Source organism: Megalobrama amblycephala, linkage group LG18 (assembly GCF_018812025.1).
Source record: "Megalobrama amblycephala isolate DHTTF-2021 linkage group LG18, ASM1881202v1, whole genome shotgun sequence".
NCBI lineage: Eukaryota > Metazoa > Chordata > Actinopteri > Cypriniformes > Xenocyprididae > Megalobrama > Megalobrama amblycephala.
In genome coordinates this window covers 21,494,019-21,511,325 of record NC_063061.1, presented here as the reverse complement: position 1 = coordinate 21,511,325, position 17,307 = coordinate 21,494,019, and the positions used below count along the sequence as shown (strand labels likewise).

General features: G+C 38.1%; 1 protein-coding gene across 5 annotated transcripts in view; it reads left to right on the top strand.

Moving 5' to 3' along the window:
* unc5da (unc-5 netrin receptor Da) overlaps positions 1-16,979 on the top strand; it is a 247,173-nt gene extending 230,194 nt beyond the window's left edge. For 3 of the 5 annotated variants that reach the window (XM_048165904.1, XM_048165906.1, XM_048165907.1), the window contains 4 exons: positions 3,841-3,990; positions 7,213-7,377; positions 7,622-7,800; positions 13,090-16,979. In XM_048165904.1, the coding sequence (XP_048021861.1) occupies positions 3,841-3,990; positions 7,213-7,377; positions 7,622-7,800; positions 13,090-13,330 (735 nt within the window). In that variant the 3' untranslated portion in view covers positions 13,331-16,979. Of the gene's footprint in view, positions 1-3,840; positions 3,991-7,212; positions 7,378-7,621; positions 7,801-8,418; positions 8,602-9,455; positions 10,671-13,089 lie in introns of those variants that run through there. The other 2 variants (XR_007181237.1, XM_048165905.1) reach the window with 2 other exon arrangements.
* Positions 16,980-17,307: the final 328 nt, after the last annotated feature.

Below are 17,307 nucleotides of genomic sequence, written 5' to 3'. Positions count from 1 at the left end.
CTCTTCTCAGAGATGGTCTTATTATTGGGTGATTCGTGGGGTCTGTGGCTCTACTATTGGAGAAAGCGTAACGGTTAACTTGGATCACGTGTGCCTTGATAACCAATCATATTACAGCCTTGATGTCATTGAGTTGTGTGACTGTCGATCACTGTTTGCGGATACCATAGAAATGAATAAGAAGTGCTGTAAACCGAATCATACCAGCCATGCAATTTGTCTGAATTTTCTTATAAAAAAGCATTTTTTTCCAGGTGTAAACTCTAAAAATGGATGTTTAAAGGTGCCCTACATTCAAAAATTGAATTTACCTCAGCATAGTTAAATAACAAGAGTTCAGTACATGGAAATGACATACAGTGAGTCTCAAACTCCATTGTTTCCTCCTTCTTATATTAATCTCATTTGTTTAAACGGCCACTGAAGAATAGGCGAATCTCAAAATAACACTGACTGTTACGTAACAGTCGGGTGTACGCCCACAATATTTGCATATGCCAGCCCATGTTCCCAACATTATGAAAGGCATTAGACAAGGGCAGAACGTCTGGATGTGCACAGCTGAATCAACAGACTAGGTAAGCAAGCAAGGACAATAGCAAAAAATGGCAGATGGAGCGATAATAACTGTCATGATTCATGATAACATGATATTTTTAGTGATATTTGTAAATTATCTTTCTAAATGTTTCATTAGCATGTTGCTAATGTACTGTTAAATGTGGTTAACGTTACCATCGTTTCTTACTGTATTCACGGAGACAAGAGCCGTCGCTATTTTCATTTTTAAACACTTGCAGTCTGTATAATGCATAAACACAACTTCATTCTTTATAAATCTCTCCAACAGTGTAGCATTAGCCGTTAGCCACGGAGCACAGCTTCAAACTCATTCAGAATCAAATGTAAACATCAAAATAAACACTGTACTTACGCGATTAGACATGCTGCATGACGAACACTTTGTAAAGATCCATTTTGAGGGTTATATTAGCTGTTTGAACTTTTTTTATGTTGTTTAAGGCAAGCACGAGCTCCGTGGGTGTGGAGCACGAGATTTAAAGGGCCACACACCCTGAATCGGCTCATTTCTAATTATGCCCCAAAATAGGCAGTTCAAAAAAATGAATTAAAAAAAATATATGGGGTATTTTGGGCTGAAACTTCACAGACACATTAAGGGGACACCTTAGACTTATATTACATCTTTTTAAAAAAAGTTCTAGGGCACCTTTAAGAGCAAACATTTTGAAGATTAGCCGATGGGCCGTTGATTCAATAAATAAGCCGTTTTCCCACAAAAGCAGTTTATTCAGTGTAGTGAAGCCTCTCCTCCATTGACAGCGTTACCAGGCATTATGTTTTTGTTTTTTTGTTTTTTTAACTTTGCAGGCTTGCCTTCAAGTGGCTTTGTCTTTTCTGTTTATTCAGTTTTTCCTTCGAGTACCTTGAAAAAAATTAATACATATGCAGCCTGTGCATACAGAGTATGCACTATATGGTGACCCTAATGTACATGAACCCTAACGTATATGCAAAACATTAAGTATACTTTGGGCTTAAAGAATCCACCAGTTCATTCAAACCAGCAAGGAAATTAATGCTTGTCAAAACTGGTCTTTCCACTGGGTGCGTTTATGGCATTCACAGATGTAGGCTTCTTAAATGTCATGATACATATCCCCTTCACACTGCATATGACATTAGATGGAAATCCGTGGCTTATGGGATATTTGCATTCATAGGGCAGCATGTTATGGCTAGCCGTCATGCCCTGTGGGTACTCTGGTTTTACGCTCCACTGAAAGTCAGCTGGACCAATCTCTTTCTCTCTCTCATACACACACACATCTCCTACTAACTGATAGAATGGCTTCTTAAATTACAAAGACACGGTGAGCCACTCCCATGCTCCATGCTTTCGCTACGTGACTGAATATTTTCTGAGCGCAAATTAAAAGTGATTTACATTCTGTTTGGTGTAACGTCTAGCTGAGCGGACGGCTTCAGAGAAGTCTTTGTTCTGCACACACACAGATCTTACAGATCTCTGCACTTTATGAAGAAAGCATAATATGTCATCTATATTTAATGTTTCACATGGATCTTTTCTTCTCAGTTACGGAGATGTGGAGATGTCTTTGTGTGGTATTGAAGCCTCAAGACATACACAAACTGGATTAGTGGCTCTATTTTCTCTCTCTCCCAAACACACACACACACTGATGTTTGTTTTAGCTCAAGCTAAATTAATAAACCTCAATATATGTTGGGATATTATTGTGCCTTCAGAAAGGTACCAGGGTTGAAGGTTTTACAGCTTAGTTTGACATCACAAGCCGTGTTGAAGGCTGTGAAACTACAGTATAAGGTGCTTTCTTTTACAGTTTTCAGTTATCAGTTGTGTACCATAATTATTTGAATTATTGTAACATGATTGACATTTTAACTGACAAATGTTTCTAAACATAAAGTGATCAAATAAAGAGACTTTTCGAAGGCTTGTGTAGGTACATTTGTCGACTGCATACGTCATTTAGGATGTCTAATTTCAGGGGGGAAAAAAGCATTATAAAACTGTTATTTCTCATGAGGCATACATGATTGTAATTTCTTTCTTACTTTGGAATGTAATGGTTACTTTTCCAAAAAGAGGCAACCTCAAACATAAATGCGACCTCCGGAGGGCACAGCCTTCGAAATGCGATTATTATTTGTTTTATGGATTTTTTAAAAATAAAAATATGATGGTAACAGGGTTGACACCTGCGAACACATTTCTTTAAATAATACAATATCAACTAAAATCTAAAAATATAAATAGAGAATAAATGCAGTATGCTACCATTTACCTGTATGCAATATATATTGGTTTTAATAATAATTTTGCATTTGTAGGAAGATGTTGGGGGGAAAAGGCCAGAGGACAAGCCCACTATGTGAATTCTTCTTTCCAAACAGGACACACTCACAAGTGAATGGTCAAAGATTGTATTTCTCCACACCAAAACACTCTTCCACTTTGTTTATCCAGCCGTTCACCCAGCGTTTTCTCTTCTTTTGTACTCTTTTGTTGTCAGTGTTGTTTGCATTTCACAAAACAGCAAATGAATTCCTCCCTGGAAACTGAACGAATTCAGGCCGGGATCGATCAGCATCCATCACAGCGAGAGACTATTTTCTTGTCTTTTGTGGCAGAGAGAGAGAGAAAGGGAGAGAGAGAGACCTAATGCTTTTAATGCTACTGTGCCATTGTCAACAATTCCCACAGAATAGATGCAAAGAGCACAAAATCACCCGTGCCTTTCATCAATGTCGATTCTATCCATCCAGTGTCTCTCGCTCCTGTTCTACATGTCATTTTGTGTGCGTGTTACGTTTGTGTGAACAGGAAAGGTATGCGACGTTCATTGTATTCGACCGAGTTGGTAATTGAAGGCATTGTACTTTTAGATTTATTAGTTGTTGTGTTGCCAGATTTTGTTTATTTTTTTATTTTTTATTTTAGACCCAGGGTGTTATTGTAATTCCATTCTTGTAGATGAAAAATGCAATGCAGGCATTTCTTCGACCTGTTTGTTGGTCTAGGGGTTTGAAACGTCAGCCTCGCATTAGATGCGGGTTTTTAATCACTTTCCGCTTCATCTTCTCAGGTTATGAAGATTAAAGGTGCCGCTAGACCCAGGAAATAGCTGTTGTGTAACATGGGAGGGCTGTTTTTTCAGCTGAATAATTTAAACATGAGCAGTCGGTTGAGTTCTGTTCCTGGCGCATGGTATTGTATGTGTCAAGGCGTGTTTATACACGAGCGTTAATATCTGTATTTACTCTTCCTCTCAGGAGGTGGTATCCATGGAGCGGGGTCGAGGAGGACGCCTCCTGGAGGAACCCAAGACCCTGCTCTTCAGAGCGAACTCTTTCAGCCTACAGGTCTCCATCCAGGACATCCCCCAGTTCCTCTGGAGCATCAAACCTTTTACCACCTGCCAGGTGCTGTCCTCATAAATATGGATGCCAGCTCCGTATGAATATGCATGAGTTTTGTTAATATGCATATGAGGCTGAATATTAATGAGATGTCAAATTCCGGTGTTCATTTGACTGGTCATATGAATATTAATACGGCTCTGTTTAAGGTAGTTTAGTCAGAGGCCGTGGTAGGAATCCGGTGTCTTTAACCTGGAGATAAGGATGTTTTTTTTCACCCTGTAAGGTTTTAACAGGAAAGTGTCACTCAAATTTGTGTTTTTTAAAAAACTATTTAAATTGACAGAATGCATAACTGTGATATATTACTATATTTTTTTAAAGCCCCTAATCCAAAGTATCATAACTTTGGTGCTTAAAGGATTACTTTACTTCAGTATTAAAATTTCCTGATAATTTATCACCATGTCATCCAAGATGCTTATGTCTTTCTTTCTTCAGTCGCAAAGAAATTAAGGTTTTTTAAGAAAACATTCCAGGATTTTTCTCCATATAGTGGACTTCAACAGGGTTCAATGGGTTGAAGGTCCAAATTGCAGTTTCATTGCAGCTTCAAAGGGCTCTACACGATCCCCGCTGAGGAATAAGGGTCTTATCTAGTGAAACGATCAGTCATTTTCTAAAAAAAAACAAAAATTTATATACATTTTAACCACAAATGCTTGTCTTGCACTAGCACTGTGATAAGTCACGCATTACGTAATCACGTTGGAAAGGTCACATGTGACGTAGGCAAAAGTACTGCGGTAGGGCGAAAAACTCCATCTCATTTTCTCCTCCAACTTCAAAATGGTCCGACATCATTGTGTTACCTTTTTGTTTTTTTTGTAAAAGGCATTTGACTTAGTCTTTGCACGTTCGCTTTGTAGAGACTACTTTATTTCGATAGTCCACTTTAGACATTCTACTAACCATAAGTAACTTTGCAACTACATGTCAATAACTTTCATTAGTATTAGTAGACTGTTAGGTTAGGGTTAGTAGAATAAGTTGACATACAGTATAGTTGCAAAGATACTTATAGTCAGTAGAATGTCTGTTGGGGTTAGCAGATATAAGCAGATAGTCTACTAATACGGTCACCGTGATTTTGCCAAGTAAGACATGTTCCTGGATCAACATAGTTTGTTGATCCTGGAACAACATTCCAGTCTGAAAATTTAGTCTTAACCCTATTCCTACCCCTAAACCTAATCCTACCCATAACTTATCCCTAAAACTTATCCCTACTGTAGAGCCCTTCATAGAGCTTATTTTCACTTGGGTCGTAGTAGGGCTGGGACAATACATCCAATCTCGATTCGCGATACAAAGAATCTGGAGCGATTCTGATATTTTCTGCGATTCTCTTGATTCTTTCTTGAATCGATTCTGAGCTTAGTTTTTAACAGCAGATGGCACTATACGTGCTTTAGAAACACTCATACTCTGCCTGTTCCAGTTCCTTTACACACACCACTTAAACATAAAGTTCGAAAATTGAATTGAATTACAAATCTCGCATCATAAAAGCATTCTGAGTGGAGGTGCAAATATATTTAACCACTTACATGACTCAGTCGAACACAGAATCGCTGTCCAGCAGTCTTCTTCGTGAGGATTTTTTTTGTGTGTAGTTAAAAACTAGCCTAGAGCACCATCTGCTGTTAAAACTAAGCTCAGAATCGATTAAAGAGAGAAAATGTCAGGATCGATCCAGTTTCATTGGCCCTCATTTATCAAACGAACGTACATCTGAATGTAAAAATCAGCTTACGACAATGCTCACGTGTGATTCATTAAACTTTCGTATACGGCCAATTCCGTCGCACGAATGAACGGGTGTTGATAAATGTGGTGGCTGAAAACTGACGTCATTTAAATATCGTGCCCCAAATTTTATAAGCCTCGCCCTATAGTTTACGACACAGAGAAACGTAACCCTGCCATGAAGAGGAAGTAATCGCATGAAAAATAAATTTATCTTACTCTAAAAACATCCTCCAACCTCGTAATTTCAAACAATAAAAGTAATTTAAATAATAATACCGGTAAATAAAACTAAATACTTACAAACATTATATATATATATATATATATATATAAACTTGGTTATTTTAGTACCTCACTCCACAGAAAATCTTTTAAATTTATTTTATTCAGAACAGAACAAGAAAGAAAAATGTAGCGTCTGCGTGTGTGAGTGAGGCGCCGGCGCGATCAACTGAGTTTAATAAAATAAAGATAAATATTTTAATAAAATAAAGAAAACTAATACAATGCGTCAAATGAGCGTAGCCTGTACTAGCCCTACTTGATGCACAGTTTTTCTTTTTTGTTTTGTTAATCTGTTAATTATTTCAGTGAAAAATATTTTGTGTAGTCATACATTTTTATTCCTTGTAGGCTCCTGTGTATTATTCAGTTTTTCTCTGTGTTGCAGGTGTATGATGTGTGAACCCTAATGTTCTGTTGATGTTGCCATTTGCGCATCTGAAGCGAGGGGGGGGGGGTATTTTAAGACAAGCATCTATTCTAATTTAATTTTAATTTGACATTTTAATCATGTCGTTTAATGTTTAATTATCTGTTAGTGATTGTCGGTCAGGGAAATAAACTAAATGTTCTCATAACAGTTCTCCACCAGATTTACTATGCCAAATTTTGCGTGGAAACGAGCGTACACACAGTTTTCTGGCGTGCAATCGTTTGATAAATGAGGGCCATTGTATCATTCGAGAATCGTTGTATTGTCCCAGCCCCGGGTCGCAGCAACACCCTAGCAGCCACATAGCTACCACTCAGAAAGCTTTGGCAACCGCATAACATTAGTATCATGGTGTCAGGTTGAGCATGGACAAGCAGCACTCTCTATCTGGTTTTATTTGCTATACCAGCAGAGCTATTTTTCAGTATTTGTATTATTTTGTCAAATTGTATCTGTTTTTGGATGACACATACTCAAGAGTGTGTTTTTCTCAGTGCTGTTTACCCACCATTCCTTTCTTCGTAAAGCTTTATGACCGCAGGCACATTTTTATCCAAATCATACCCATAGCAAGCCCTGTTTTGTCATACTAGGCTGTGTTCTGGCAGGGCCGTCAGTGACATGACACTAAGTAAATTAGCTTCAGCAGCTCCAACAGCAGAATAACAATAAGGAGGAGAGGAGAGGAGGCACATATACTTCCTATTGATTCGTACTGAAATATTCACTCTTTCCTCCTCCTCCTTTTTTCGGTGCAGGAATTCTCCTTCTCTCAGGTGTGGTGCAGTAGCCAGTCTCCTCTGCAGTGTGCCTTTTCTCTGGAGCGCTACAGTCCAGCAGCCAATCAGCTCTCCTGTAAGATCAGTGTTCGGCAGGTCAAAGGTCATGAGCAGATCCTACAGGTCTACACCACTATTGCTGAGGTTTGGAGGACAAAAACTCATATGTTAGAAACATGTAGACTAAGATATTGTGTGCTTGGAATATTGATGCTCCACTTTTTTTAATAAAAATCTGGTGGTTCTGATGCCAAAAATATTTATAATTTGATACAAATATATAGAATCGAAATGTGCTTTTTTTATAGAATCGAAATGTCCAGATTGTTCTAGCCCAATTGAATCCCTCTGTGAACTTTAATATCACTGTGATACTTCTTTCCTCCAGAGTGAAAAAGATACAGTGCCATTCTTCACACAATCAGACTGTACCATCACCTCCCAGACGGGGTCCAGGGCCTTCAAAATCCCCCTGTCAATTCGCCAGCGAATCTGCGCGACCTTCGACACAGCGAATGCCAAGGGCAAAGACTGGCAGCTCTTAGCACAGAAACTGCATATAGACAGGTGAGAAATTAATGCAAAAATACACAGCAGACAAACATGGACATGCTTTGTCGATAAGCACACATATGGACGGTGACATACATGCTCAAATACAAACAAAACTGGGCCTCAGCATATGGAATCCCAAACGTCTAATTTGCTCCATATTCCTCCAGCACATGGCCACATTAACCATCGGCAGAGCCACAGGCAGTAACTGTGGTGCTATAATGAGATCGAACTCATGTGTCCTGCAACCCCCAATTCCAAGAAAACATACTTCTCATCTATGATAACACAAATAGATATACATACCTTTAAAGGGTTAGTTCACCCAAAAATTAAATTTCTGTCATTAAGTACTCACCCTCATGTCGTTCCAAACCCGTACAACTTTCGTTCTTCTTCGGAACACAAATAAAGATATTTTTGATGAAGTCCAAGAGGTTTTTTATCTCCCATAGAAAGCAATTAAATGACCACATTCAAGGTCCAGAGAAGTAGTAAAGACATCGTTAAAATAGTCAACGTGACTGCAGTGGTTCAATCTTAATGTTATGAAGCAACAAGAATACTTCTCGTGCGCAAAAACAAAACAAAAATAATGACTTTTCAACAATTTCTTCTCTACCCTGTCAGTCTCCTACACAGTTGATGCAGTGCAGCGCTTCCGTGTTTACGTCTGAACGCCGTTCAGACTGTTCATGTGAGCACCACGATGCACACGTGTGATGGTGACATACGAGCCAGCCAATACAGAGTCAGCATTCTGATGTAGAACTGCAATGTGTCTTCAACATAAACTGCGTAGGAGAATGACAGGTTAGAGAGAAAATCGTTGAATAAAGTTATTTTTGTTTTGTTTTTGCACAAAAAGTATTCTCGTCACTTCATAACATTAAGGTTGAACCACTGTAGTCATGTTGACTATTTTAAAGATGTTTTTAGTACTTTTCTGTACCTTGAATGTGGTAATTTTTTAAAAAACGGTAAAAAAATACCGTTTTTTAAGACAGAGACTTTTACATTACCAAAAAAAAAAAAAAACACTATTTTTTTAATTCATTAAAGAATCCTGATAATAATAAGAAATGTTTTTACGCACCAAATCAGCTTATTAGAATTTACTGTTTCATTGAAGAAATAAATAACAATATGCTGTGGAAGTACATGAATTTTCATTTTTGAGTGAACAATCCCTTTATTGCATTCATGTGTAATGAATGTGTTTGAACATTCATTAAAATCTTTTCCTTGTTATTTTTTCTGTTGTTTCTTTTTACTCTGATAAAAAAAAAAAAAACATCCTTGAGCTTCTGCCCAGCTAACAATCTTTAACAACAGTTTAATTCACTAGCTGCCTGTTTTTTCTCTCTCTTCCATTTCCCATGGTGATTTCAAAAGCGGTTAAGAAAGCATTGTGCAAAACAGACTCCGCGATCAAAATTTCCAAAAGGTCTTGAGTTTAAAATCTGTTTATTCACTTCACTACAGCGATCTTTAATAAAACTTTCTTTCGTGATGTGGGTTTACTTTTGTAATATTTTCACCAGGGATAAAAGAGAAAGTTGTTTTTGAAATGAGGCTGGAAGAGTCGGACAGAAGGATTTGGGGGAATTTTCTAGCTGGTCAGAGCCCCAGGCAGTGTGTAATGAGAATGTCTCCTCCTTGTTAAGCGGATTTCTGCAATTACCTTCTGAGGATGTGCAAGCTCGTCTAAACAGCGCAGAGGGCAATTACCCAGAGAGCTACGGCACCGGAACTGGTGTAGTGCAACACTGCCCCCTGTTGGAGTCAGAATACCCACAGAACATCAAAGAATGACACTGTTTACATCGCCCCATCAGTGCTGCGGCATATTGTTGATGGACTAGGTAATGGTGAGGTTAAATATCCTGCTGAAAAGACCAGCATGGCATGTTTTGTGACATCACCAGGCTGTTTAAATAGCGAGATCATGCTGGTCAGTCAACATTTTTATACAGCCAGACCAGCAAAATCAGATTGGAAATGAGAAAGCTACGTCAGCCCACTGAATGATGTTTACAATTTTTTAGCTGCTTTAACTGTATTGACCGATGTGACTCATTCGGTGCATCTAAAATCACATACTGTCTGAGTAGATACTGCATTTTAATTTACTTTGCGACCGAACGTACTGCATCCGCCATGTTGTTCGAATGCGCACTCCAGAATCTCAGTGGAAGTAGTTGGTCATCCAGGTACTTTTCGCCTACTGTTTTTTTTTTTTTTTTTTAACACTGTGTTTTCAGACATTATTATTTTGTGGAGTACTGTTTTATCGCGTACTACGTATATAGTAGGGAAGTATTCTATTTCAGACACAGTGATTGTTTTCTAAAATAGCATTAATGGAAGGTCAGCATGAGGTCAAAGGGAAGTTCTCTTGCCATTTAATGCAACCCAGTTGCTATATGTGGAGGCAGAAGATGGATTATGTCTGCTTCTTTAAGACACACACCTGCAGAATTGAGATTTCCTCTTCTGTGATTCAATTATGTCTCAAAGATGGGTTGATTTTCTTCCAGCAAAACTTCTTTAATATCCTTCTCGCTTTTATAAACTAATTTACCCATTTTGATATGTTGTTGGGGCATACAGGCATTACAGGATAACATTATTAAATTGAAAGTTATGCAGACTGAGAATCCTTGCAATAGAGTGTAATAATTCAGTGTCTCAGCGGAATGATATGAATTTATATAACCAAACTTGTGGGTTAGCACAATAAGAATTTAAAATAAAAATATACAGGAATATAAACGCTATGCTTATTCATGTATTTTAGTTTTTTTTTTTTTATTATTATTATTATTTAGGTTAATGTTCATTTATAAATATACTGCTGTTCAAATGTTAAATGTTAAATTCATAATACAGTATTATTAATTTATACAACTTAAAGGGGTCATGATCTGTATTATTTTATGTTTCCTTAGGTGCACTTATAATGTTTGTATGATTTTTACATTAAAAAAAAAAATGGTCATAATTTAGAAATAAAAGGCATTTTTATACCCTGATTTTAGCCTGCTGATTTGAACGCTGTTTCAAGGGGCGTGTCTGCTGTGAGACTTCAGTGTAAACACCCACTGCTGTGATTGGTTAACATCTTTGCATATGGAAATAGCTAAGTATTACCAAAGACTATAGAATAACACAAGACATGTCACTCGTATTGTTTTGAATGGGAGAATGTGTAACGCGCAACATGGCGGAATAAGTCCCGCCTTCTAAATAAGAGCCAATCGCCAACTGGTAAAGTCATCACGTCACTTCAGCGGCCGTTAGAATCACCGGTTTCTATAGAAACAAGTCAGATGCGCGCCTCCGAAGAGACGCGCATTTAGGTCTGCGCATGCGCATTAGCTTGATCCAGCCTGAAAAATAGTTTTTTTTGTCATGATTCGAGCGTTTAGAAACTAAATTTATGAGCCGGTTGTTGTTAGATTTCATTGGTGATTTCAAATATGAAATTTAATCGTAAGGTTGGCGAACAGTTTTGGAGAATCTGATGTTTCCCCATTCAAAGAGATTGCATGATGCCCAGGATGCCTGAGAGGCGTTTAAAAGATGGCCGCCGAGTGAAATGACTTGTCTTAAAGGGACTTTGGTATTACATGTGGAATTATCTTGAAAACTTTTAGCACGTTTTTACTATTACAGTTCTCAAGGTTTACTAATCGTGAAAAGTGTTAATCATAGCATTAAATTTAAATCGGCGCATGAAAAGTTGCAGTGATGAGCTTGTAGCTGTTCATAGACATGTTAAGTGCATGAATGCAGTGATCTTGTCATTGTAACTCAGTAACAAATGCTTTCATCATAACTAACAGTGCAAACACAATGTAAATAAGACATTAGTTGATTCTAACAGGAGTTTTGGTGAGAATCCAGAACACTCGCGCTGTTTGATTGACAGTTCAAGCGATTGTAAAGGGAGCGTTCTGTGATTTCACTGGTTTGATTTACTGACAATAAATGGTTTTAAGACAAAAACATCTGACTGTAGGCCTACATGAATCATTACATATCAGAAATCACTGGTGATTTTAGTTAGACATGTACACATAATCCATACATATCAAACAATCTGTAACAAAGCAATAGTGACACAGTAAAAACTTTTTTACTCACATAAGTGTGTTGCACCGTTCCTGTCGGATCCAGTATATAAGGCACAGCATCGTTTTTTAATTTCAGGCTCTCTGCAAATCTGTGTTTTTCCTCAACCTGGCACCGCACAACATTTTGCCCTCTTCAAAGTCAAGTTTATCGCTTATTTGCTCGATCCAGTGTTAGCGTCACATCTGTTATTTACCTACTACTACTTGTCGTGCTTGAATCAGTGGGCGGGGCTACTGAACTTTAGGGTTTGTGATGTCACCAACTCGGGAAGAACCTCGTTGTAGTCCCTACCAGCCATTTGTTGTTGTCCTTAAAATGCGATTTCTGTAAAAGAAAATATCTCCCTTTACATTGATCTTTGAGCATTGTAACTGCAGATATTGTTTATGCTCAAACAGAAACATTGCACAATAACTAAAGTTAAAAAAGTGAAATCATAATCAAGGACCCCTTTAAAAATAAAAATGTATTAGCATATGTAGTCAAGTCAAGTCACCTTTATTTATATAGCGCTTTTTACAATGCAGATTGTGTCAAAGCAGCTTTACATTGATAACTGGTACATAATTTGGCTGCACAGCAGCTCTTAAATAATAGTGTCAATGCAGGCAGATCAGAAGCACTGTTGAATAAATGTCAAGAATACTATTGAATATCAAATGTCAAGTGTCCCCAACTAAGCAAGCCAAAGGCGACAGCGACAAGGAACCCAAACTCCATCAGGTGACATCAGGTGGCAAACAAGTGGCAAATAGGTGTTAAAATGGAGAAGAAAAAAAAACCTTGGGAGAAACCAGGCTTAGTCGGGGGGCCAGTTCTCCTCTGGCGAACAGTGCTTTGTTACAATCAGGTTGCTATCATAAGTCTGATAGGATCGCAACAATCAAAGTATATATTTCAGTTCCATCCAGTTGAGGATCGTATTCATCACGCCGGAATGGATGGTCTGTTGAGGAACTGTGCTACTGGCTGTCGTGTCGATGAGGCCTTCACAATGGATGTAGAATTAACATTAACCTAGGATTAATAAATGCTGTAAAAATATTGTTGGTTCTACCAGTATTTTCTGTTTTCTTATTTGAGAAATCAAGGTTGGATTTTACTGTTCAGACTGTGCTGTTAATAAAAGTTTGTCCTGCATTTTTTTTCCCCCACATACAGAAACCTGGGTTATTTTGCTCGCCAGACGAGCCCATCCGCTGTCATTCTGAGTTTGTGGGAAGCTCAGCATCAGGAACGGGGTGATCTGGACTCTTTGGCCAGCGCTTTGGAGGAAATTGGCAAAGTTCAGTCTAAACACTCCACCAGCGTGGACACTCTGGACCGTATCAGCAAAACCATCCCCTCCAGCGACTCTACCATGAACCGCAGCAGTGAGGAACTAGACACGAACCACACCTAAGAACAGTTTCCTTGGAAATGAAGACTAAAGCACTGTCCTCATCGGAGATAAGAGGGTTCAACAAAGGGAGAGAGGAGGCGGCACTTGAGGTTGCCCAGCCCAGCAAAAAAGTTGCTCCTCCCTCTCCTTGACTGATAAAAACAGGGTGTTAAAGATGGGTTGTGACCAAATAGACAAGCTTCAGTGATTCACAGAAACTCAAACACACACATGCACACAGTATTCCTATCAAGTACCCTTAAATTCATCAGAACAAACTGACTTATACATTAAGCCCGTCTGATGAAAATTTGCAGCTAAAGATTGTGGGTATGCTTTCGCGATCATTTGTTTCCGTAAAGGCAAACTGAGGATGTTCAACAGCCTAAATGTTGACTTGCGACCACAGACCAGGCTGCCTCGATGCTTCAGAGTGTTGAAGAATGTGTCGTCGTTTTTGTGGGACACTTTTATTTTGCGTCTTTCCACAACGGTTGTCTGCATTTCTGAGTAACTTTCTGATTGCAAATAGATAAAAAAAAAAAATCTGTACTATTGAATACTATTAAAGCCTGTTGGATAGCAAAACCAGTGTAAACTGAGAGATGTACTCAAAGATAACCAAAACAAAATGTTGTTATACACCATTTACTTTTGCAGCCTAACAAATATATAATTATTATTATTGTTATTTTTTGTCTCAAGGAAGAAATATAAAAGAAGAAAGCAGAAAGGACTAATGCTTAATGAAAAAAAGTGTGATTTGAGGTAAGAAATATGTTTATAAATTTAAAGGGATAGTTCACCTAAAAAAATCTAAATTCAAAGTTATATAAGTAGTGTATGTAACCTGTGCACTGTATCCTAAAGCCATATGATAGCTTTACGTGAGAAACAGACTGAACTAAAAGGTTTAGGGTCCTTTTAAAGGCTTGAAATCTCCACTTTTATGTTAAAAAGAGTGACAAGTGCGTTATTTAATTTTTTTTAGTTTATTTTTTATTTTTTTATTCCTCACAAGAAAGAAACTGGAAGAACAATAGGGTGAGAAAAAGATGACAGAATTGTAATTTTTGGGTGAACTATCCCTTTAAATGTGACCAAGCTGACTGCTGATTGGTCAGAATCCTTCTGCTGTCTCTCAAAATGACAAATGATGGACAGCTGTGTGTAAATTCATCAGATAACCCAGTAAAAATCCATCAAACATATTTTGACAGGAACCTCTGGTGGTTTGATCTGAATGCAGAGAACACGCACGCATATCAACCGAGATGAGAGATTTCCATTTATTTTATTTTTTTTCTTTTCCCCCTGTTGTTTTATCTTTCCTTATACATCTAGTACCGGATTGTGACCTCATATTGGCCAGATGGGATCAATGATAACCAGTGAAAAAGCATTTTAACACATCTCACCTGCTGGAAACCTACAATGTGCTGACAGGTGCACATACATACATGAATAATAACACATAGATGTATAATCAACCTCACATCGGAACATAAAGCATATCTGCCGCACTCTCATCTCATCCCAGGTATCACACATCACTTCATCTGAGCGAAAGATGAGCTGTGCGAAAGTGTGTTGCTAATGCTAGATTATCATAAAACTGTGAATATGTGATGAAATAGTCTGTTGCGTCAGACTATAAAAAGAGATTTGTGTTTTTTGATATGTGAAATTATTAACAAAACCTTATATATGTGCTGTTTCTGAGGTACATTAGGAAGGGAATGAAAGGGAAGGGAGGAAATGAGAAAGAAAAAATAAGGAAGGGAGACGGGAAGGAAAGAGATTTGAAAGAGAAAAGGGAGAGAAATTGAAACAAAAAAGGAAAAGGAATTGGAGAGGAAAGAAAAAAAAGAGGACCAAGAGAGGAAAGCGAAGAGAGAGGAAATAGAAGTAATAAAAGAGAAAATGTGAAAAGAAAAAAGGAGCAAGAGGAAATGGGGAAAACGAAGATGCGGGATGAAGAAGAGGGGAAGGATAGAGAAGAGCAAACAGGACAGAAGGGAAGAGGAATTTAAGAAAGGAAAGAGGACAAAAATGGGAAAGGAAAAAAGAGGAACAGGAGGAAATGGGAAAATCGAAAAAGAGGAACAAAAAGAGGTAGAGAGAAGAGCATATGGGAAGGGAAGGAGAAATGGGAATAGGGAAGAGAGGGGAAATCAGAAAGTAAAGATTATGAACAAGGAAAGGGAAAGGAAAGAGAAGAGAAGAGCAAATGGGAATGAAAAAAAGGAATGAGAGGAAATGGGAAAAGTGAATAGAGGAGAAATGGGATGGGGATCAAGAAGAGGGGAAGGAAAAAGAAGAGCAAACAGGACAGAGGAAATTGGAAGGGAAAGGAAAAAAGAGGAACAAGAGGAAATGGGAAAATGGAAGAAGAGGAACAATAAGAGGGAAAGAAAAGTGACGAGCCAATGAGAAGGGAAAGAAGAGGAAATGGGAAAGGAAAAAAGAGGAACAGGAGGAAATGGGAAAATTGAAAAAGAGGAACAATAAGAGGTAGAGAGAAGAGCATGTGGGAAGGGAAAGAAGAGGAAATGGGAAAGGAAAGAGGAGAAAATGGGAAAGAAAATGAAGAACAGTAGGAAATGGGAATAGGGAAGAGAGGGGAAATCAGAAAGTAAAGATTATGAACAAGAAAAGGGAAAGGAAAGAGAAGAGCAAATGGGAATGAAAAAAAAGGAATGAGAGGAAATGGGAAAAGTGAATAGAGGAAATGGGATGGGGATCAAGAAGAGGGGAAGGAAAAAGAAGAGCAAACAGGACAGAAAGGAAGAGGAAATTGGAAGGGAAAGGAAAAAAGAGGAACAAGAGGAAATGGGAAAATGGAAGAAGAGGAACAATAAGAGGGAAAGAAAAGAGACGAGCCAATGAGAAGGGAAAGAAGAGGAAATGGGAAAGGAAAGAGAGGAGAAAATGGGAAAGGAAAAAAGAGGAACAGGAGGAAGTGGGAATAGGGAAGAAGCCGAACAAGAAAGGGGGAAGTAAAGAGAAGAGCAAACAGGACAAAAAGGAAGAGGAAATTGAAAGGGAAAGGAAAAAAGAGGAACGAGTAAATGGAAAAAGGGGAACAATAAGAGGTTAAGGAGAAGAGTAAATGGAAAAGGAAAGAAGAGGAAAATGGGAATGGGAAAAGGAATGAGAGAAAATGGGAAGGGAGAAAAAATGGGAAAGGAAAAAAGAGGAGCAAAAAGAGGAAATGGGAAAGGGAAGAAGAGGAACAGAAAAAGGGAAATGAAAGTGGAGAGGAAATAAGGAAAGGAAAGAGAATGGAGAGGAAAGGAAAATAAGAGCAACAATGAAAGGAAATGGGAAGGTAGAGGAACAAGGAAAGGAAACGCCATGATGGCGGTTTTAATGACATACAGTAGGCCCGGCTCTAAATGTACATTAACAGTACAGTAACAGGAAAGACCCTGTTGTAATGTTGCTAGTGGAGCAGAGAGCCATCAGACATATGGGATGTAGTGTGTGAGAGAGAGAGAGAAAGAGAAACAAAAACTTTCTGATATTATTTTGGGTACAGTTCTGTTCATGATGCATAAATATTGCCTTTTGAAAGACCATCAGTCAGGAAAAAAAGGAAAAATTCTGTTATTTCGAAAGAGAAAAAGTGCTAGTGCCAGTTTCGTTTGAATAAATATTTATTTATTTATTGGCAGTGGGAAAAAAATGTCTTCCTTACTCCTTTATGTATGCATTTGCACTGATCTAGAAGCAGCACAGAATCACAGGAAAAAAGAAATATTTTAAATGTTGAGATAAAATCAGTGTATGAAGCATTCAACTGTGGACACTTGAGTATCCGAATATGGTATCTAAAAAGAGACACGTCAAATATGTATGATGTAGGATTATGCAGTATTCAGGAAACAGTAGGCTTGCCATTAATGCACACTTTACTATCCCGTAATGCTATGGGAGCTGAACTGCTATCAGATTTAAACAGTTGGTAGTAGGCCTAGTAGTAGTAGTATTGTTGT